Below are 22,451 nucleotides of genomic sequence, written 5' to 3'. Positions count from 1 at the left end.
ATAATTTATTATTTTTGGCAAGAAAATGGAAAAAATGTATGCACAATAGTTTTGTCACATCGTAATTGAATTCTGCTGGCAAATACCCATAAACCATCAAGAACTCTTGTTCAGTGTATGCAATGTTACCCATTGCACTAAGTGGCTTGATGACAGCGGTGGATTTAGGCTTAAGTGGAGCTAGCCCAAGTATCTGGAAATCCTTACCCTGGACATTATTGTTGATCTGCCTCATCTTCTTCTTGACCGACGAAACAGACAGCATCTTCGTTCGCCTTGGTTGGCTTGTTGCAGATCCAATGTCCTTTGGGGGAGGAAGCGTAGAGGGACGCAACTGGGCTGTTTCTGCTGAAGTTGGCTAGGGCTTCTTCACCCGCATTGGTCTTCGTACCAGCCTACGCAGCTCCGGAGGCACAAACCTTCCAAAATATAAAAAGAAACATGTCTTCTTTGGGCTTTTCTCATGCACTGTATTGTCATAATTGTCATGCACTCACAGCGCCTCAAATAATTTGGAAAGTAGGCAACAACTACATGTAAAATGTGGGACTTTTTTTGGTTGAACATCTCATTCAAAAGTGTATATTAAACGTTGATGTTGCACGTGGCGAACTGTGTCTTTGTTACAGTACCTAGAGTGGCCCAGACCAACAACTCAAAAGACACAAATTCTGCCGAATTGCTAATACAGTTTAATCAACAACATCACAACTGGTTTGACCAGAGAACAGCATAACTTCAAATTGCAAACTGCAGACTGCAAACTGCCGTAAACCATAAACTATAGGCTAAACAGCAATCCGTACGCTAAACCGTACACTATAAACCGTAAACCGCCGTAAACCGTAAACCGATTAGCTGTAAGAAACCAAACAAGTAAAAGAATACTAAATATTGCGTAACATTAGGCGAAGAAATAAATAACCATAAATTGCCTTTCAGAATACAGTATGTACATGCATGGCCAAGAAAGAAAGATTGGATGAAATAAAATGCACTCTAATTAATCCTAATTTCATAGGGTGAGAAAGATGAATTAATTGAATGACCAATTATATCAGAATAAAATCAAATCCAGAAAAGATCTATTTCTGTGGACAAATCAGTTTGCACAAACAAATTATAATGAGCTCCTGAAGTACACACACATTATGGCTAGCACAATTATTCCTGAAATATCTGTCAAACTTCTATCAATAACAATATTAAATATAGAGAACAAGAATGATATCTATGTAAGCCACTTGGACCACATTGGGGTCAACACACCTTGGGTCAGACAAATGAAGAAACTACTACTTAGTCTATAAATTATACTGAACTAGAAAATCTTTAATTTGAAAACTCGGTCAGAACTCTACATCAAAATCTATAACACCAGCGCTGATGATGATAATCAAGAAAAAAACTTTAAGTAGGCCTACATGTAAATGTTTAGGTCAACAATGACACTTTATGAAATAAACACTCATTTATCTTTCTGACAAAAACAAAATACCGGTATACAGACAATATTAGGGCCCTAAATATATTCTAACAAGGATATTTGAGACTCTTGATGTCACTCTAAGGCTATCAAGTCCCAATCCAAAAATGTTGATTGACTAGTCAGTTCAGTTCACTTCACTTCGTGGAGTTCCGGCGAAACCACAGTTCAACGTCACTGTATACGCTACACAGTAAACGGTTTCTTCACAAGATCCCTCCTGCTTGGAGATAGACTGATGTGAGGGATGCTCCCACGGTAGTTCACCTTATGCAGACAGCATACATGTAATTCCTGTCCTTGTGAAGATGTAACATGTGTAAACTCACATGTGGCCAGTCCAGTCACCAACGGCTTGATCCACTCAAGATGTGGAGCAGAGTTCCAGACTGTGACTGTCCAGGCAGCAAAAATACGGATCAATGTTAATCCCCAAAATATCAGGGTACACCTGAGAGTAAAAGAAAGGCAAAATATGTACCTTAACAAAGGCTTGTGTCTCTTCACAAGGCAATTAAGGGGTCAAAGCAGACGGTAGATCAAATAATCCACCCAACTTCTAGCATCAATACACTTTAAACTTGTTCAATTTCTAACATAACTCAACATGCCACTTAATTTGAATCATCCCAGTATGTGAGGTTTCATTACAGAAAGGTATATTGGTCACAAATCAATTATTTCTTCTAGATTCATTAAAACTGGCTCCCGATTTAAACAATTCACATTTGTTTCTGTAACGTTAATTTCAACATCAATTATCAACACAACTTATCATCAAAAATCACCCCAAATGTTATAATCATCCCATTACCCTTCACTTATTCTCACCTGAGAGCCACAAGCTGTAGGATTTCAATCAATGTCAAACTAACAGTTGACTTTTAGCAAGAATCTTGGCATTTCACTGCGGGAATTTCGCCAAAACATGTGCGAACATGGCGCCTTCCATGGTTACAGTACACGCGCGTCTCATAACCGCTTGAGGGCGCACTTCAGCGTACCGCACGGGCTACATCTATATTAACTGATTAAACTAAGTAAAGTATATTATTAACTCACCAAAGGTAACAGCACAAAATTGCCACTATATGGCTGCCTGACCAGTATAGCACACACATGTACATACATGATATGTTCACTTCATGAACTCATCTTGGCTACTGAGCCACACCTAAAGAAACAAAAACCTAGGGCAATCCAGCCAGGCACTCATGCACGCCAGGAAATTACTTAATTTGCATGACACAAGATTGCAATACAATGCCCTACTCTGGGTCTTGCATTTGGGCTTTCCAGTACCGGTGTTCCACAGTCCTGTTCTGTGATCAGTCCAGTCCTGCACCCGATTTCACGAAGCGCTGTGATGCGTCGCAACTCAATTTACGAGGTGTAACACGTCGCAACTCGCAACGCGTCGTATCTTCCATTTCACCCAAGTTGCGATGTGTTGAACGCGTCATAAGTTCCTTGACAACAGCTTAAAACACGTCGCAAGTTACGACGTGTCTAGTGGTCATCGCAAAATAAGAAGAGTAATTTCTAAGCCAGTTTTATGCCACAAACAATACATTAACGAGATTATAATACCGAGGCAATGTGTGTAAAGTTGTAAATAGAAAATTCATTGAATAATTATGATTTAGATCAGAATATTTAGAGTTGAAATTTCAAAGTAGCTATACAGTCCAATGAGAGCTTGTTTTCCTTCAAAATTGCATCGCACGGCCGCCATTTGTTTTGTTTTAACAAATTTCAAGCTGAGATCCGACGACTGTTTGTTGAATATCAAACGACTATTTACTGTACGCTGACTAAAGACATACAACAGTCACCGAGTTGTGCTATAAATACACCTACGGCGCTGCGCACTTACGGCGTGTTTAGTGAAATGGATCGCAGGACATGTCGCAGCTGCGACGCATCGTAGAGATGCGACGTGTCGCATCGCTGCGATGCATCATAAGTTACGAAGAGTTTCGTGAAATCGGGTGCTGGTAAACGTATCGCCTCTCTTTCAATGTCTTGATCAGAATGTCATCCTTGCATTCTGCCAAAACTGTTATCGTACGTTTCAGCCTGTAAATCTACAATGCAAAACATCAATTACTATTTCATGCAGTCTTATAAAGGCTGCAATGTCAACAACGTGCTAAATATCCATAATTACGATACTAGTCACACGATTCTGGTTCTGTACACTCATTCAGGCATTCATGGATACGATTCATATCACACTTACATGTACCATTGCCGATGCAATTTTTAAACTGAACTTATATGTGATGCAATCAAGCAAAATGAGTCATTTGTCGGGAACTTTCATTTGGAGATTCAGGCCACAATACATGTAGGGCCACTTCATATCACATCTCTTGAGATTCCAACTTCCATAGTTTTTTAACTAAAGATGGTACCAGCATGCAGTTTTGACAGCAGTAATGCTGAGATTGTGCTCTTTACAAATCTGTAAAAAAAAAAAATTGACCAGGGTCGACAAAGGACTCGTTTCGCTTAATCGCATATACATGTATGTGCTTACCTGCACTCTGTCCATTGCTTCTGCCTCTAATTAATTTCCTTGGTGTTCCCCTGTCTTGGAGAATGAACTGTAACTTATGCAGTTGCGCTGCCAGTAACCGGTTTTACCATTTACCACACATGCAAAACACAAGTCAGATGGGCGCAGTCCACTTGTGCCAGTACCCGAGAATCAATTGTACTGTTGATAGCGACAAAGATTAAATGACCCATATACTAGAAGTAGCTGGGTTAGGATGCATTTCCGGAGCACGCTTCTTATATGGGGCCATCCTTCTGTTCAGTAACTTTGCTGGTTTTGATTTCTGCTTAGCTGCCGCTGACTTGATACCTGATTTTCAATCTTTTTCTCATCTTCACTGTTCTCAGCAAGCTCTTCTGTCTCGTACTCATCAACTACTTTCTACCAGTGTCCACTTGTGTCCGCTAGCTTGATCCACTTCTTCCTTGTGTTTGAAGTCTCCGATTACGGATACCAGAACCTGTGTAGAGTCACTTTTATTCAGTTTTGCTATAACCTTCTCTACTTTGCCCTTCTGTTTCTTTTAGAATTTATATCGAATACGGTTTCCTTTGAATTTCAGAAGAAAAAAAATCCTACTGATGCCCCTGCCTTTTAAGCTTGACAATACTATTATTTACCTCTCGTCAGTTTTCAGCTCATGCCGTTTGCAGGGAAGGCGTAAATCAAAGTTTGTTTTATTGGGGCCATCAAGAATGTCATCCAAAAGCTGCCCACATGTACATGTACATGTATACCAGGCATCATTTATAGTTATGAATGTCTAAGAGTAAGAGTTAAAACACTTCCCACTGTTTTCACATACGTGAATGGCTACTTGCTTTGACATGCTGCCCTATAAGAAATCCAACTGTCCCTGGAAATTTAAGGAATATGATAGGTCTGAGGCTATCCTTTACATAATCCTTGAAGGCATCAGCTAACTCCTTCATACCCTCACTGATTCTGTGACGAAGAATCCGCCACAGCCATTGAAACAGCTGCAGAACAACAGAGGGTTCACCCTTTTCTTCACCTCTCGTAGTATGCTAGTAATAGTACCACATGTTTTCATAATGACAGTGTTCCCAAGCTCTCCTAAACAGCCCGAAACTCTAGTCCGACGCAAACTTGGTATGTCCGGATGGCATAAAGTTCAGTGTTATTTTCTTTTGGCAGCCATGCAGCAGTCGCCAGGACATGCACAACATGAATTTGTTTTACATTTTGGCCCGAACAATTGTCACAGTGGAGGTTGGCTGATTCCCCACCAAGGCCTCCCTACAACTTTTAATTTTTGTGGTGACACTTTTTCTCCCAGTTCACGAGCCAGACTTTCATTGGCGGGTTGTAGTGCCTCCATATCACTTTGTGAAGTTGTTGATCTAGGCCCTAGTGGTTTTGACTGGGGAACTGTGTATGCCGTTTCCTCCCATGTGTGTAAAAGTTCTGGGCTACGGTGGAATCTCTTCATCAGGTCCCATCTCTTGACATGCATGGTTTCCCACTGTTTCCGGAGAGATTTTGCAGTGGGGAGATCTGTCACTTGTACACTCATACATTGGGCAAGCCACAGCAGAACATCATCCCATGTTAGCACAGAAGAAGACTTCTTCAATTCGTGAACTGATTCTGTGACGAAGAATCCGCCACAGACACTGAAACAGCTGCAGAAAAACAGAGAGTTCACCCAAACTTGGTATGTCCGGATGGCATGAAGTTCAGTGTTATTTTCTTGTGGCGGCCATGAAGCACTCGCCAGGACATGTACAACAACATGAATTTGTTTTACATTTTGGCCCGAACAATTGTCACAGCGGAGGTTGGCTGATTCCTCACCAAGGCCTCCCTACAGCTGTTAATTTATGTGGTGACACTTTTCTCCCAGATCACGTGCCAGACTTTCATTGGCGGGTTGTAGTACCTCCATATTACTTTGTGAAGTTGTTGCTGTTGATCGAGGCCCTAGTGGTTTTGACTGGAGAACTGTGTATGCCGTTTCCTCCCATGTATGTAAAAGTTCTGGGCTACGGTGGAATCTCTTCATCAGGTCCCGTCTCTTGACATGCATGGGTTCCCACTGTTTCCGGAGAGATTTTGCAGTGGGGAGATCTGTATCTTGTACACTCATACATTGGGCAAGCCACAGCAGAACATCATCCCATGTTAGCACAGAAGAAGACTTCTTCAATTCGTGAACTGATTCTGTGACGAAGAATCCGCCACAGACACTGAAACAGCTGCAGAAGAACGGAGGGTTCACCCAAACTTGGTATGTCCGGATGGCATAAAGTTCAGTGTTATTTTCTTGTGGCGGCCACGAAGCACTCGCCAGGACGTGTACAACAACATGAATTTGTTTTACATTTTGGCCTGAACAATTGTCACAGTGGAGGTTGGCTGATTCCTCACCAAGGCCTCCCTACAACTGTTAATTTATGTGGTGACACTTTTTCTCCCAGTCACGTGCCAGACTTTCATTGGCGGATCGTAGTGCCTCTATATCACTTTGTGAAGTTGTTGCTGTTGATCTAGGCCCTAGTGGTTTTGACTGGGGAACTGTATGCCGTTTCCTCCCATGTATGTAAAAGTTCTGGGCTACGGTGGAATCTCTTCATCAGGTCCCGTCTCTTGACATGCATGGGTTCCCACTGTTTCCGGAGAGATTTTGCAGTGGGGAGATCTGTCACTTGTACACTCATACATTGGGCAAGCCACAGCAGAACATCATACCATGTTAGCACAGAAGAAGACTTCTTCAATTCGTGAACTGATTCTGTGACGAAGAATCCGCCACAGCCACTGAAACAGCTGCAGAAGAACGGAGGGTTCACCCAAACTTGGTATGTCCGGATGGCATAAAGTTCAGTGTTATTTTCTTGTGGCGGCCATGAAGCACTCGCCAGGACATGTACAACAACATGAATTTGTCTACATTTTGGCCTGAACAATTGTCACAGTGGAGGTCGGCTGATTCCTCACCAAGGCCCCAGGAGTATAAGAAATGGTGTATCATAGAGATCACTGATGTTGAGCCCAAAGAGACACACATACGCTCGTTGATCAGGTAATTGACCTACTGGGGGATGGCCTCACATTACACCCCGAAGATACACACTCCCGTGTTGTCAGGAAGTAGATGGGGAACTCTCTTTATGTCATGTATCATAATAATTTCTATTAATTACAATAGATTTCTGCCACCTTGGCCCTCTAGGCCCTTTGTGTATCTCCCCGGAATCCGCTGTCTTAAAGCATTTGAAAATAAAGAAAGAAAAATTATATCTCCACTCGTAAAGTTAGGAAAAAGCAAAAATACCAATATTTAAATATTTACTTTCTGCCAATTTAGTCATTTTGACTTTTTGAGTATCTCAAGATCTGCACAATTTGACAAATTTAATACATTATACTTTCCATCTTGTCATCAAATTAATACAATTTACTCAATTCATTAACATGTTTTTCGGATATCATAGTTATAATATTCGCTCTTTTTTCTTCCCTTTTTTAAAACTTGCCATCATTTATTCCTTTTCTTCACTGCTTCTTCTTTCTTTACATCTGTATGCCTAGGCCTGACAACTAACATTAGTACTAGAAGTAACTGCCATAGGAAGTGAAGTGATGACCTTTGAGGAAGTGGGACAACTAACGGAAATGACCTGAGGATTGGGAGCTACGGGTGGTGCAGCAGTACTGGGTAGGCCTCCCTGAACCGGTGGCAGTCCATCTAATGGTGCGGCAGCAACTGCGTCAGCATCATTGGAGTCTTATTCACAAGAGCTACAGGCCTCCCTGAACCAGTGGCAGTCCATCTAATGGTGCGGCAGGGCCTGCGTACGTTGGCCCTGGCATCATCGGTGTCCATGCCATTAAACTGAACCATATTCTGTAACAGCGGCCATGCCACAGAATCAACGGATGCAATTAGTGGTATGAACTTGCTTACAATCGCTTCTCCTTGAGGAGATGCCCACTGAATATACCTTCATGGGCCAACACAGTAGCATCTTCTACAAATGGGTGTAAAAACAAACTCGTGACTGGGTCCTTGACATCAAGGCAAAACCTTGCAAGGAGGGTATGGGTGTTTTTCTCTCTTGGAGATAGTTCATGTCTTGAAAAATGAACTGGCCAAACTGAATATCCTGAAGACTTAAACACTGCGGCACCATCAGTTCGCTATGTAACCTTCTTTCTCATACATACCTTCTTTTTTAACTTGAAATCATTTATTCCTTTAACTCATTGCTTCTTCTTTCTTTACATCAGTATGCCCAGGCCTGACAAATGAGGTGCAAAATATTTACAAAATTAATGATGTTCGTTTAAATACAACAGTTAAATTTTTTTTCAAATACTGTCCCGTGTAACAAGGTTTGCTTCATAACCATCTTTCTTCCTTTTTTTCCCTTTAACTTGCCATCATTTATTCCTTTAATTCACTGCTTCTTCTTTTTTACATCCGTATGCCCAGGCCTGACAAATTAGTCGTAAAATATTTACACAATTAATGATATTCGTTTAAATACATATTCCTCTGACCAAATTAATGATATTCGTGTAAATATATATTCCCCGGACCAAATCTTGTCTTTGTTACTCTGAGGAACATGAAAGCCCAAGGATGCGCACTTACCTATCTGAAACATGGCACAGGGCAGTCACTCACCTCTACATGAATTCCACTAAGTGGAATTGCCTCAGTGTGAGACCTTACTCACCACCCCAAGGACTACCAGTGATAATACTAGGCCTTGACTCAGAGTAAGAAACGGTGTTATTGTTCATGTTGCCGTGATGCAATTCATCTTGTACTTGAGGAGGATGCACATCCAGGATTGCTGGCTGGGTCATTGGGACCACCTCAGCAAGATCCTCCTCCGGGGCCGGGTTGGGGTGCATTCGGCATCGCCCTCCTCCACGACAAGCTGGTGGCTCTGGTCAGACCTCTTCGGCTGAGGGGCTCAACCTGCATCTTCCCCAGGTCGTCGAACCGCTGTACTCTTCTTGTACGGCATGTCTTTGTAAGATGTCAATATTCTGTGAAATAAGTCAGTGTTCCGTCGTAAACTGGGTTTACGCCATGCAAACTATTTCACAATATTTCAGAAGTTGTGCGTATCGATGGATGTGTTTTTCCCGATAAATGGTCATGAACGTATGAAAGGCGGATTGCCAAACCTTGAATGAGTTGATCCGGTTTCGGGATGGGCTAGGATTTTTGAGGACCAAGTTGTCCCCTTCCATTGCAAATGTTAGATTTGACGGCTCAGACCGTGAAAATACTGCATGTGCGGTATCGTTGTACAGTGGTGGCAAATCCACATATTGCCCTGACCAAATCTTGCTTGTCTTTGGTACTGGGAGGAACGTGAAAGCGAAAGGATGCGCCCTTACTTATCTTGAACAGTGGTACAAGGCGGTCACTCGCCTCTACATAAATCCCACTATGCCTCCGTGTGAGAAGTAATACCTTACTCATCACCCCCAGGACTACCAGTGTTACTAGGCCTTGACACATTGTTCATGTTGTTGCCGTGATGCAGTTCATCTCGTACTTGAGGAGAATGCACATGTAGGACTGCTGGCACAGTCATTGGCACCACATCAGCAGGATCCTCGATCGTGCGTGGCCACGTTTGGGTGCATTCGGGATCCCACAACGCACAAGGTTTGCTACATAATCTTTCTTCTTTTCTTTGCTTTTTTCTTGTTCCTTTTTTTTCCTTGCCATCATTTATTTCTTTAAATTATAGCACAGCCCCCTGCTGATGGACACTGGCATGCAGACTCCTTCCCGCTGTTTTCCTGTCTGGCCCCTCTTCTCGCTATACTCTGCCATGCTGTCCAGATGATGCTGCCTATAGTCCCGCCGTAGGTTGTCCTGCCATTTATTGCAAAAGGTGCGGCACCCACACCAGAAGAAGACTGGTGGCCCGTGGACTATGTCCTCGTGGACAGATTGCACTGTCTGAATTGGTGGTCCCTTCCTTACATGTGGTTTGTCATTTGAGTCAATTGTTGATGCATTAACCCGTGGCTCTTTGATTTTCTGTTCCTTGGTGTAGGATTAGTGCTACTACACCGTCTTCAGAATCATCCAGGTTGCTGAGCACATTAAGCTCACTGTCGCAAGTATATGTTGGCCTTACTCTCGGGTCCTTACACATCAGGGGCTTCATTTCCTTCGCCCATTTGAAATGGCTGGGCGAATTGCCTGTCCTTGAAGAAGCCTGTACATAGTTTCTATAGGACCTTTTTAGGCTTTTCACCTTGTCCTCGCACTTATCTGAGGGAATACCTATTTCTTTTTCTATTTTTTTTCCCACATGGGTTTTTTGAATTTGGACTCCTTCAGTTTGGCTTCATACCTGCCCATTATCGTGATTAGTTGCCTTGTTTCCCCGTCTGACCATTCATGTCTTGAAGCAAAGTTTGGTGAAATCCTTCATACAACACATTGCAAGATGCAATTCATATCTGAGTCTAAAAGTGTCGCTCCACTGTACTAGCTTGCCGGCTTCACACTAGGCACGGCATCTTTGCATATCTGACATTGGTCTTCAGGCCAAGTGTGGCCTTCATGGTTGATGTCACATCACGACAACCCGTAGTGAAGTGCACACTGCAGATGAACGACCACTTGGTCGGTTTGACAAAATCACTCCTTGTATTCTTCACAAAATTAACCCATTTATTGCACCTTCTGGGACTCTTTGGAAACTTGAAAAAGTATATTTTCAGACTTAAAGACACTTTAAGTCTGAACTTGCACCATCTGTTCTAACATCCACAGTACGTTGAAGCTTGCTTGTCTTGAATTCACAGAAAATGCAACACAAACACAGACAATTGCTGATGCAAAGTAGCAAGAATGTTGCAATTCTTCAATGTCCACACTCAACATGCATGTATACAAAAGTGCAACTTGTGTTCGGTATTATTTGTAATCAATTGCATAATTGTTTACACATTATCGCTATTTTGTGCAAAATAAAGTGTATGGCTGCATTGCTAAGGAATTTCTGTACTTGTTTGAGCAGCAGATGCTCTGTAGTTAAACTACAGAGCATCTTTTGCTCAAACAGTGACTTGAGTTAGACAAAAATGTGTTGGCTTCCAGGAATGTCCTAACAGTCTGGTTCTTTGAGGCTCTTGCCTTGGCAATCTTTGCCACTTCCGAACCAGCAAAAACATCTCTACTGGAGAGATACTTGGTGGGCTCGTCAAGCTTTAATTGCTTCAAAGCACTTGCATTAAAATGAACCAGGAACTCCTGCTTCATATAGCATGACATGAGCCTTAGTTTAATTAGCATCTCATGCTCATCATGTGCCTTGAAGGTCCGTGTCTGAAATCAAGAAGCCGATCTGCATGGTCATGAGACATTTTGAGGCCAAGCTAGATCATCAGCCTTATTCAGCATCATACTTGCCTTTGTCTGACTGGGGCATGTTTATGTTTGTTTCCATCCCGAGTTGGAGTTTGGTGACACACTGCCTCCAAGTATGCTGTCTGGGAACATGGTTGCCTGGACAATATGGCCGATCAAGCCTTTGTTTGTTGGCTGGTTGCTGGGAGGGAACTGCTTGAGTGTGTATAACTCTGCTCGTGCGGGCATGCACAGACCTTCAGGGGATCAGAGGAGCCAGTGATTGTTTTTTTTTGGAGGGGACTTGGCTAGGTCAGAAAAGGTGTCAGTCAAATATCCATCCGTGGCATTGCTCAAGGCCTTCCTTGTCCTAAATGCCAAGGGTACCGGTAGGACTTAATCATCAGTTAAAAATATTTTGATTCGTAATGGTGTGTTTGCACTGCTGAAACAACAGAAGGACAGATTTCTTTTCATCACTAACCAATCCTGATTGCTGTTTGCACTGTGCTGGCTTTCATGAGTATATAGAGAGCATCGAGCATGGCATCTGTCTGGGCAGGCAGGTTTCCCACACTTGCAGAGTGCTGCACAGACATCACAGCAAAGATGACGTAGCAAAATGGTCCTGCATTTATCAGTGCAATCATCAAAGCATGTTTCTTTGCTGCAGTCTTGACATCGTTGGGGACAAAATAATGTCCCAATCTTTCAACGTATCAAGGCAGCCATGGTAAATCAACTATCCTCGTCGCCAATTTGTAATGAACTGTGATAACCTGGTTTATTCTTGATTTCTCGGCTCGGCACTGGAGAGCACTATTTATTCAACACTGCAATACACACCCCATTGTAGAGCTATGCACATATAACAAATTGTGAACAGTGAGAAAAATGTATACACTGCATGAGTAGTTCAGTCTGAATGTAACGCGGGTCAGGGGTCATGACAGTACACAATACCAGTTAGTAGAGTAGCCAAACTAGTATGTTGATTGCTGGAATATTGCAAGCATGGTTGCAATTATTTTGTGTCGGGATGCCACTTGTTTCAAGAGAGTCACACGATTTCTCAGTTTTGTGACCTGGGCATTACTCTTCTGCTTGATGCCAACACTTCCGTCGCGGCGCAAGCAAATTGCTGGTCGACTGGAGGGCACATATCCAGCCGTGTATCTGATGTAAATGGTTCTGAACATATAAATGATTCTGTACAGTTCTCTCCACAATATGAATAAAAATGTATGCCTTGTCGTTCCGTTCAATGAGAAACCCCCATCCCCTATTTTGTAATTTCACCTAATCTGTTGAGTATTCCATAACTGTGCTTGTGGTATTTTTGCATGACATTTGTTCCAGACAACTGATCATTTGTTCATGTTTTTCACATGCCTTTTTGTTTTTGAGTTGCCACTTAACTTCTATCTGATGGCATATTCCTCCTTGGAGGAAAATGTCTTATCAGAGGGTGCACGTGATGGGGTGGTACGAACAGCATATCCCAGGTCGAAACAAAATAGAGAGAATTTTTTTTTTTTTTTTCCTATTCACAATTGCTTTTTTTTTAAATCTATTTTTTTCCATTGTATTTCGACACCCTGGAAAATAGACGAAAAATAGCATGGACAAAGAATAGCTTTTTTAAAAATACAGGACAAAGAATATATTTTTTTTTAAATAGAGGTAAAATAGGTTTCAATTTTTTTAGAATAGGATACTATTTTTAAAAAATAGAATGCTATGATAGAATAGGATACTATTTTTACAAAATAGGATGCTATGCTGGAATGGGATTTTTTATTAACATAGCTAGGGTATGCTATTTTACAAAAATAGGATGCTATGCTAGCTAGAATCGACAGATGGGCGCCGGGCGGGGGCTGACCATGATCAACATGATCAAGCTGCAGCTTAAAACAACCCTAAATATGCATATATCCACTCTAATGCATATATCCACTTCCTGCAACTCTGCACTTTTATCTAGTGTACAAACAAGGTTCGATAACACAACACAAATAAACCAACATTGTTCTACTTTTCTATATCAGAACGTTTAAATTTATTCATATCAAAAGACACTTTTTAGTATGAACCATGAATGAATAGCAATATGGCACTACTTATTTCTTTGCTAGCGATTTAATAGGCCAGACGCTATATGCTGGATTTTATCAGCATCGGATGTGCTTTTTCCAAAAAATACAATGCTTTTTTTTTTAAAATAGAAAAGCTATTTTAAAAAAAAACATGATATGCTAGCTCGAATAAAAAATCTACCACATGTTTTTTCAGGGGGGGGGGCAGGCTGACCATCAGCTTAAAACAACCATAAGTTTGCATATCCACTGGAATTTGAAAATTAAATTGCTGAAACTGACCTTGCTGTTAGCGGTATTTTCATGATTTCTCCAACTCTGCGCTTTTATCTAATGTACAAACAAGGTTCGATGACACAATACAAGTAAAAGCAACATTTTTTGTCATACTTTTTTACATTTATATCAGAACGTTTAAATGTAGTTATATCAGAAGACACCGTTTAGTATAAACCACAAATGAATGGCACTATTTATTCCTTTACATGTGTGCCACACATTACTCAATCTGGAATAACAGCTGAAACTTGCAAAGGAAACGTAATATTGCAAACCAACATTGTCCATATTATTGTCCATGCTAGCTAGCTTGTACCGGTGCATCGCATAGCCCTTATTTTAGGAGCTGCAGCTTCCTTACTTAAAAGGCCGTTAACATTTTTCCAGAAGAAATATTTCATTCTTTCATACCTTTTGAAGAAGGCCTGGTCGTACATGATCAAAATTAAAGCTAGTTCAAACAAAGTTAAAAAATGGAAGAGAAATATATGAAGATTAATGTCAAAAACACACAAACATTATACGTTTTTTTTCTGGCTACTTGCATTCATGCACACTACTTTAAACTAAATATAGTTAAAACAAAATCACTGCCACAATGAAAGCATTAGCAAAACAGGTTAAGATGTATCTGCTGTTATTGCACCTAGTTATTGAGGAACTGAAGTCAAGTATCAGGAATGATTCTATGGCGCATTAATTGTTTGTAATATAAATAACAAAGGACGGTATTTAGAATAAGCAATATAATTAAGGGAAAATATAAAAGTATGAAAAAACTACTAACTATCTAAAGGTTAAAGAGGTATTTAGCTAAGCTTTGAGGGAAACAAAGGCACTGATTAAGGGAAATATATACATGTATTGAATGAGGTAAACATAAAAATATTACAAAGTATAGTGCACATAAAAACCGAATGTCAAATGAATATGTATGCGAGTATAGAAGTCACAAAGTGAAGAACAAACGTGAAGAAAAGTAGATATCTATGTTATTGTATTTACATTAAGTAATGAGATTATGCATACGTTTTTGGCATGGTGAGAGCGACGTTTCATTAGTATTATACCTGTTTGTTGGGCTATCGAAGCGAGGAAAATATGTGCGGTGGCAAGACGAATAGGTTTTTGTGGGTTTCACTGAAGTGCGTCAACAAGCTCGAACAAGCGCAACAACGGTCGTTAATTAGGAAAATAAATGTTGTTTTTTCTTTTAAACATGAAAAGTAGTTGTACGTGTTAAAGACAATAAAGAACATGTTTCGCAAATCAATTAAAGTTGAAATTATTGTAAAAATTGGGGTTTTTTTAACGCGTAATTTACGACATATTAGTCGAGTTGTGTTGGCAGCTATTTTGTTTGGATGTCGTTGTACAAATCGCGCATGCGTAGTATGGGTCTGTACATTTTTCGCATGCGTAGTAGGGCTTAGCTATTCGTAAACAACATGGCAGCCAAAACTAATTGATAAATTTGTTTTCTATTTCGCGTTAAATAAAGCAAGTTTTTAAATATAGTTTACTGTATTGGATATGCCGACAATTGTCTTAGTTAAGCAAAAGAATGTACAAATTTTGTTTAAACTTGTTGACGACCGTTGAGGCTTGTTGATGTCGGTTACGTATTTTAGTAGGACCCGTTCTTGTTAGTGGCAGTTCTAGAACAGTTCAGCCAACTCTGAAGTAGTCTTCAGGCAGATCTTCATGTGCGACTACGGCTGCTTGGATGTTATGTGTGATCTTAACACTGCAGGGAGCGTCGAAGCGTGCGCGGTAGACTTCTTCGTTGACTGTCTGCCAGTCCGTGATAGTGTCTGGGTGCTTCTTGAGGAAGGCCATTTTGGCGAAGGATAACAATTAAGTGTAATTGTCACAGACACATTGGCCATCAGAGAGTATAAACAATGTGCAGTAGGCAAGTTTGTGGTTATATAATATCAATAAAATATTGCATAAAATCTCCAAGAAACTGTGGATTTTTTTTTTTTTGAAACTAAAAAAATATGAGCATTTTATTTTTATCTCTCAATTGACAATGTACATGTATATATTTTGCAGGCAAGTATATGCAACGTTTTTAAAGGTATCCGTAATTGTTCTATTGACAATTGAACCATGCATGCCTAAAAAAATCCCAGACCAAAACATAACTTGATTGACCATCAGTTTACATAAAAAAAATCCTGGTGAGACTGCATTCATAAAACAAAGTATATTGAGGTGCAAAGTATGTGGGAATATGATGTACACATTTGATGACAAGCTGCGGAAATAATCCCATACAGCAAAATTCCTATATTTTTCTTCAAGGAAATATATTTTTTGAACAGGTGCTGAGAGAAACTCAAGCTATAAATGAAAGGAGAATATATTTAATCTGTAAACTATAATACACAAATTGCTACTGAAAGTTTGATTGAGATTACAATGATTCAACCAGGCCGGGCAATAACGGGTTTGGCTTTCATGTTTGTGAGGCGTTCTGGCAAAATGAGACAGAACTGGGCAGATGTCGAAATGTGCATGGGTTTGCAGGTATTAGGTATACGGTAATCCTTACTTTTAGGACCCTGTCCCTATATAAGGTTAAAAGAGTCACCAAAACAGCTGACTAAATGACACTCAAAAGTGACATTCTGATGTTTCTTGACACATTTGAAAAGTTGGCAATGACACCTTGAAAATCAGCAGGTTAAATTTTGTAGAAAGAGGGCAGGGCTTTGATTTATGAGGGGTTAAAGACGACGATGACAAACAGAAAATATATTTAAAAAGCAAGATGGCGAACTGCAAAAACGGTAGGAAAATCATATTTTCTTTGAAAGTGCTTTCAAAATGACAACTAATAACATGAGTTTATCTGCAGGAAAAAAGACTGCTTTAGCCTGCAAAAGTCACTTTGGTACTGGACAGTCATCTGCAAAAGTCAGTTTTGAACAGAACTCTTAAAAATAGTTAAAACAAAATCACTGCCACAATGAAAGCATTAGCAAAACAGGTTAAGATGTATCTGCTGTTATTGCACCTAGTTATTGAGGAACTGAAGTCAAGTATCAGGAATGATTCTATGGCGCATTAATTGTTTGTAATATAAATAACAAAGGACGGTATTTAGAATAAGCAATAGTATTAAGGGAAAATATAAAAGTATGAACTAACTATCTAAAGGTTAAAGAGGTATTTAGCTAAGCTTTGAGGGAAACAAAGGCACTGATTAAGGGAAATATATACATGTATTGAGTGAGGTAAACATAAAAATATAACAAAGTATAGCGCACATAAAAACCGAATGTCAAATGAATATGTATGCGAGTATAGTAGTCACAAAGTGAAGAACAAACGTGAAGAAAAGTAGATATCTATGTTATTGTATTTACACTAAGTAATGAGATTATGCATACGTTTTTGGCATGGTGAGAGCGACGTTTCATTAGTATTATACCTGTTTGTTGGGCTATCGAAGCGAGGAAAATATGTGCGGTGGCAAGACGAATAGGTTTTTGTGGGTTTCACTGAAGTGCGTCAACAAGCTCGAACAAGCGCAACAACGGTCGTTAATTAGGAAAATAAATGTTGTTTTTTCTTTTAAACATGAAAAGTAGTTGTACGTGTTAAAGACAATAAAGAACATGTTTCGCAAATCAATTAAAGTTGAAATTATTGTAAAAATTGGGGTTTTTTTAACGCGTAATTTACGACATATTAGTCGAGTTGTGTTGGCAGCTATTTTGTTTGGATGTCGTTGTACAAATCGCGCATGCGTAGTATGGGTCTGTACATTTTTCGCATGCGTAGTAGGGCTTAGCTATTCGTAAACAACATGGCAGCCAAAACTAATTGATAAATTTGTTTTCTATTTCGCGTTAAATAAAGCAAGTTTTTAAATATAGTTTACTGTATTGGATATGCCGACAATTGTCTTAGTTAAGCAAAAGAATGTACAAATTTTGTTTAAACTTGTTGACGACCGTTGAGGCTTGTTGATGTCGGTTACGTATTTTAGTAGGACCCGTTCTTGTTAGTGGCAGTTCTAGAACAGTTCAGCCAACTCTGAAGTAGTCTTCAGGCAGATCTTCATGTGCGACTACGGCTGCTTGGATGTTATGTGTGATCTTAACACTGCAGGGAGCGTCGAAGCGTGCGCGGTAGACTTCTTCGTTGACTGTCTGCCAGTCCGTGATAGTGTCTGGGTGCTTCTTGAGGAAGGCCATTTTGGCGAAGGATAACAATTAAGTGTAATTGTCACAGACACATTGGCCATCAGAGAGTATAAACAATGTGCAGTAGGCAAGTTTGTGGTTATATAATATCAATAAAATATTGCATAAAATCTCCAAGAAACTGTGGATTTTTTTTTTTTTGAAACTAAAAAAATATGAGCATTTTATTTTTATCTCTCAATTGACAATGTACATGTATATATTTTGCAGGCAAGTATATGCAACGTTTTTAAAGGTATCCGTAATTGTTCTATTGACAATTGAACCATGCATGCCTAAAAAAATCCCAGACCAAAACATAACTTGATTGACCATCAGTTTACATAAAAAAAATCCTGGTGAGACTGCATTCATAAAACAAAGTATATTGAGGTGCAAAGTATGTGGGAATATGATGTACACATTTGATGACAAGCTGCGGAAATAATCCCATACAGCAAAATTCCTATATTTTTCTTCAAGGAAATATATTTTTTGAACAGGTGCTGAGAGAAACTCAAGCTATAAATGAAAGGAGAATATATTTAATCTGTAAACTATAATACACAAATTGCTACTGAAAGTTTGATTGAGATTACAATGATTCAACCAGGCCGGGCAATAACGGGTTTGGCTTTCATGTTTGTGAGGCGTTCTGGCAAAATGAGACAGAACTGGGCAGATGTCGAAATGTGCATGGGTTTGCAGGCATTAGGTATACGGTAATCCTTACTTTTAGGACCCTGTCCCTATATAAGGTTAAAAGAGTCACCAAAACAGCTGACTAAATGACACTCAAAAGTGACATTCTGATGTTTCTTGACACATTTGAAAAGTTGGCAATGACACCTTGAAAATCAGCAGGTTAAATTTTGTAGAAAGAGGGCAGGGCTTTGATTTATGAGGGGTTAAAGACGACGATGACAAACAGAAAATATATTTAAAAAGCAAGATGGCGAACTGCAAAAACGGTAGGAAAATCATATTTTCTTTGAAAGTGCTTTCAAAATGACAACTAATAACATGAGTTTATCTGCAGGAAAAAAGACTGCTTTAGCCTGCAAAAGTCACTTTGGTACTGGACAGTCATCTGCAAAAGTCAGTTTTGAACAGAACTCTTAAAAATAGAGGTGCCCTAAAGATAACGATTACCGACAATACAATCTTCCTTACAATACCTTTTGTTGCACCCCAATAGGACATTCCATTGACAAGTTTTGTCTGTTTAAAGTTCGCTTTTTTCGACATGTCAAAACAGTAAAATGCTGAGAAAAAGGCCTAGAATGTTTGAGTTTTGTATTTGTAGAAATGAAAGATGCCATTTGTATTCTCCCTAAAATACACTAAATCCAAGATTTTTGTACTTATCTTTAAAAATATCAAAGATTACAAATACAGGCATGCAACTGGGAAATCACAAAAAAAGCGGAAATTCAAATTTTTCCCAGTCTGTGTACAGTGTTTTTCTATTTTCAATGGCACACATGGGAAGTAAAAAAAGAGGAAATCAGCTGATCCGAGGAAAAGTTGCATGCTTGCAAATATCGGTTAATCTGAAATTGAACCAAAATTAAATCACCCCCTTAATTTTTGGCATTTTTCTCCAATACGGCCTGTTATGTGCCCAGTTTCGTCTCATCTTGCCAGAACACTTCACATTTGTTGTAAACATCACCAGAAGTGTACTCATAACAAATCTAAATCTTCTGAACCCTGAACTTCAAGCCACATACCTTAGACCTCAATACCTGTCTTATTGAAGCAGGTGATGATGGCGACTCTGGTGAGGTTTTCAGGGTGAAATCTGCAATAAGTGAAAACACTAAGAAAGTATTCACTTTCTTAGAGTTTAGGCACCCTCCTGAAGACGGTCAGAGCATACTGACCGGAACGTCCAGTTTATACCTCTGGTTCTTTTCAGAACCATTCTCTTAGATGAGAAATTATTCGCACATGGTGTTTCCGCAAACCTGTCATTATTTAGTATCTCCACCATGCAAAGCCTCAAATCTTACTTAACTGCAATGTATTATCTATGTGTTTGGAAAAGAGTCACTAACAGCCTGTTTGTTGAATGTTTGGAGGGGTGTGCATAATGGGTTTACACGAGTGCCCATACCGCATAGCACCGCAGTTCAGGATTATGTGGGATTGCTATGTATTCCTGTATAACTTAACAAAATAGTGAATAATTTCTCAAGTAGTAACAAATATTGGTTTTGAATGGACTTTGTGGGAAACTGCATTAAAGATAAAAATCAGAATATTTGGGTACATGGAAAACCAAAACAGATTTCAAGTTAATGTAAATGCATTTTCATGTGCGAAACAAGCATGAAGCCTCAGTTGCAGTTTACAAAGTAAACCTATATCGGGCGTGCAACTGGGAATTTAGGGAAAAACGGGGAAATTCCGAACCACACAAGACTTTGTACAGTGTTTTTCAATTTGTAATGGCATTCACGAGAAATGCAAAACAAGGAAATCAGCGGATCTGAGGAAAAGTTGCGTGCCTGCTATATGCCCGCCAAAGAACTTTAGAGATTTGAACTTTAGAGATGAGTATATGTACGTACATGTACCACATGAAGAACAAAACAACTGTTACTTACCAACAATGGCATCAACGACTTTCTTATCAACTTCGACCAAGCTACCCTTCTCGGCCAGCTCACCATTCGTAAAAAAAGCATTGAGAAGTGAGCAGGCCATTTTGGAAGGGCTCTTCTTCTTCTTGGCAGCAGTAACGTTCATGCTGTAGACATAAACCTGGCTGCCAGGGGAGAGTTCGACCATCTATGAGGAAATGTACATTATGAGCTTATTATCTGTTGAATTTTGTTGTCCCAATTTTATGCACGCCACTCTTCACCCAACTTCGAACAAACATTAGCAAACTTGTCTTAAAATCAATAATATAAAATCTTTAATTGGTTGAAATATATGAAGAAAATTGCTTACTTGGTGTACTATAGACTTAGGATATTATGATAAGACTTATGTTTCTGGATTTGTTGGGACTTTTCTTATGATTTGGGAAACCTTTTTTGACCCGTTGAACTTTTTATTTGTTACTTTATTCAGACAGCACGATATCAATCTCTTCATTGATGATGTGGTGGCTATGAAAAGAGCCGGTTGGTTTTTCTTGTTTGTCTAGACGTCTGGAAAGCCGTCAAAGTCATCATCCTCGCTGTCGCTATGAAACATAGCCAGCAACTCGTCGTCGAGGTCTGTTGCCCGACGATCGGCTGTCTCTTCCTCCGCGATGTCTTCCTCCCCGTCTCAGTGTAGGAGTGGATTCCTTGGGACATCCACTCCTCCCACTCTTCCCGGATGTGGCTCTTGAACACCTTGTTGACGCTGATGTTCAGTGGCTGCAGCTTCTTCGTCATTCCGCCGGGAATGACTGCCAGGATGGTGTCAACGCTGCTGGTCTTGACTTGAAGCAGCGCTCGACCCAATGCTGCATGACATCGGTGTTCATCCACCCTGCATAAAGAAAAAAATCCAAAAATGACGTTAAATAAAGAGAAGGAAAGAAATAAAAAAAAAGATTGTTTTGGGGAGAACAAAATTTCAAGCGCCAATGTTTTGGCAATAAAACAATATAATACAACGGACGATAAACTTGTCATTAATAAAAACTGATTGTTTTGGGGATCGGGAGATAAAGCACTTCGTCATCCAAAAATGAGTTTCATTTACACTTGTGAATTATGATAAATTCGGATTAATAAAAACTTACCTTTCTTGTTGCACATGATGACAACACCGGATGGCAGCTTCTCCTTTGGGAGGGTCACCCGTTTGAAGATGAGCATCGGCTTCAACTTCTTCCCGCTGGCAGTGCAGGCCAGTACCGCCGTGAAACTGGTCTTTTCGTGGCCAGTTGTTGTGATGGTGACCGTCTTGTCACCTTTGGTGGTTGCTGTCCGTGTCATCGGGGCGTCGAAAGTCATCGGCACCTCGTCTATGTTGATGATCTTGTCATCGCTGAGATTAAGTCGCTTGATATGGCGGTCGGTGAAGAGGTTGAAGCTGGTCATTTTCTCCTCCCAGTCATCTGGAGTTTTCTGCCCCACGGTAGTGCGGAAAGACCAGCCCGTTTCATGAAGCGATGGCACCAACTCGGGCCACCGACAAAGTCCACCAAACCCCGCTCCTTGGCAAAGTGCCTGGCCTGCCGTCTAATCATTACAGTGGTTACGGCCCTCCCACCGTTTCTCCGATCTTTGACAAACTGTGCCAACTGTGTCTCCAGGTCAGGGAACTTGGTTATGCCGATCCGGTTGGCCCTCTTGTTCCGCGGTGTTTTTTCCAATGCCGTTCTGCTCCTTCTCCACTTTCGCACCATGGATTCATCTACGCCGTGCTCCCGCCCAGCTGCCCGATTGCCGTGTTGTTCGGCGTACTTAACCGCTATAAGCTTGAACTCAGCCGTGTAGCTCGCTCTTCGTGAAGCCAT

The 22,451-nt window shown here is 40.3% G+C and overlaps 1 protein-coding gene and 2 long non-coding RNA genes across 3 annotated transcripts; 1 reads left to right on the top strand and 2 right to left on the bottom strand.

The window, feature by feature from the left end:
* Positions 1-1,307: 1,307 nt before the first annotated feature.
* On the bottom strand, positions 1,308-2,497 carry LOC119736306. The gene is made up of 2 exons (XR_005272306.1): positions 2,318-2,497; positions 1,308-1,937 (listed from the first exon to the last, which is right to left on the bottom strand). It is a non-coding gene; the product is annotated as an uncharacterized LOC119736306 (long non-coding RNA).
* An 11,181-nt stretch (positions 2,498-13,678) lies between these two features.
* LOC119736141 lies at positions 13,679-17,693 on the top strand. Its single transcript, XR_005272281.1, has 2 exons — positions 13,679-14,580; positions 16,953-17,693. It is a non-coding gene; the product is annotated as an uncharacterized LOC119736141 (long non-coding RNA).
* A 4,335-nt stretch (positions 17,694-22,028) lies between these two features.
* Positions 22,029-22,451, bottom strand: LOC119735161. The gene has a single exon (XM_038208866.1). It carries the CDS (start codon positions 22,449-22,451, stop codon positions 22,029-22,031), a length of 423 nt encoding a protein of 140 aa, XP_038064794.1.

Source organism: Patiria miniata, unplaced genomic scaffold, assembly GCF_015706575.1.
Source record: "Patiria miniata isolate m_02_andy unplaced genomic scaffold, ASM1570657v1 HiC_scaffold_29, whole genome shotgun sequence".
Classification (NCBI taxonomy): Eukaryota; Metazoa; Echinodermata; class Asteroidea; order Valvatida; family Asterinidae; genus Patiria; species Patiria miniata.
The sequence above is the reverse complement of the archived record's forward strand: the minus strand, read 5'-3'. Positions and strand labels throughout refer to the sequence as shown.

Coding starts and splice junctions, on each gene's coding strand:
- LOC119735161 (XM_038208866.1), bottom strand. CDS start 22,451: ATGGCTTCACGAAGAGCGAGCTACACGGCTGAGTTCAAGCTTATAGCG.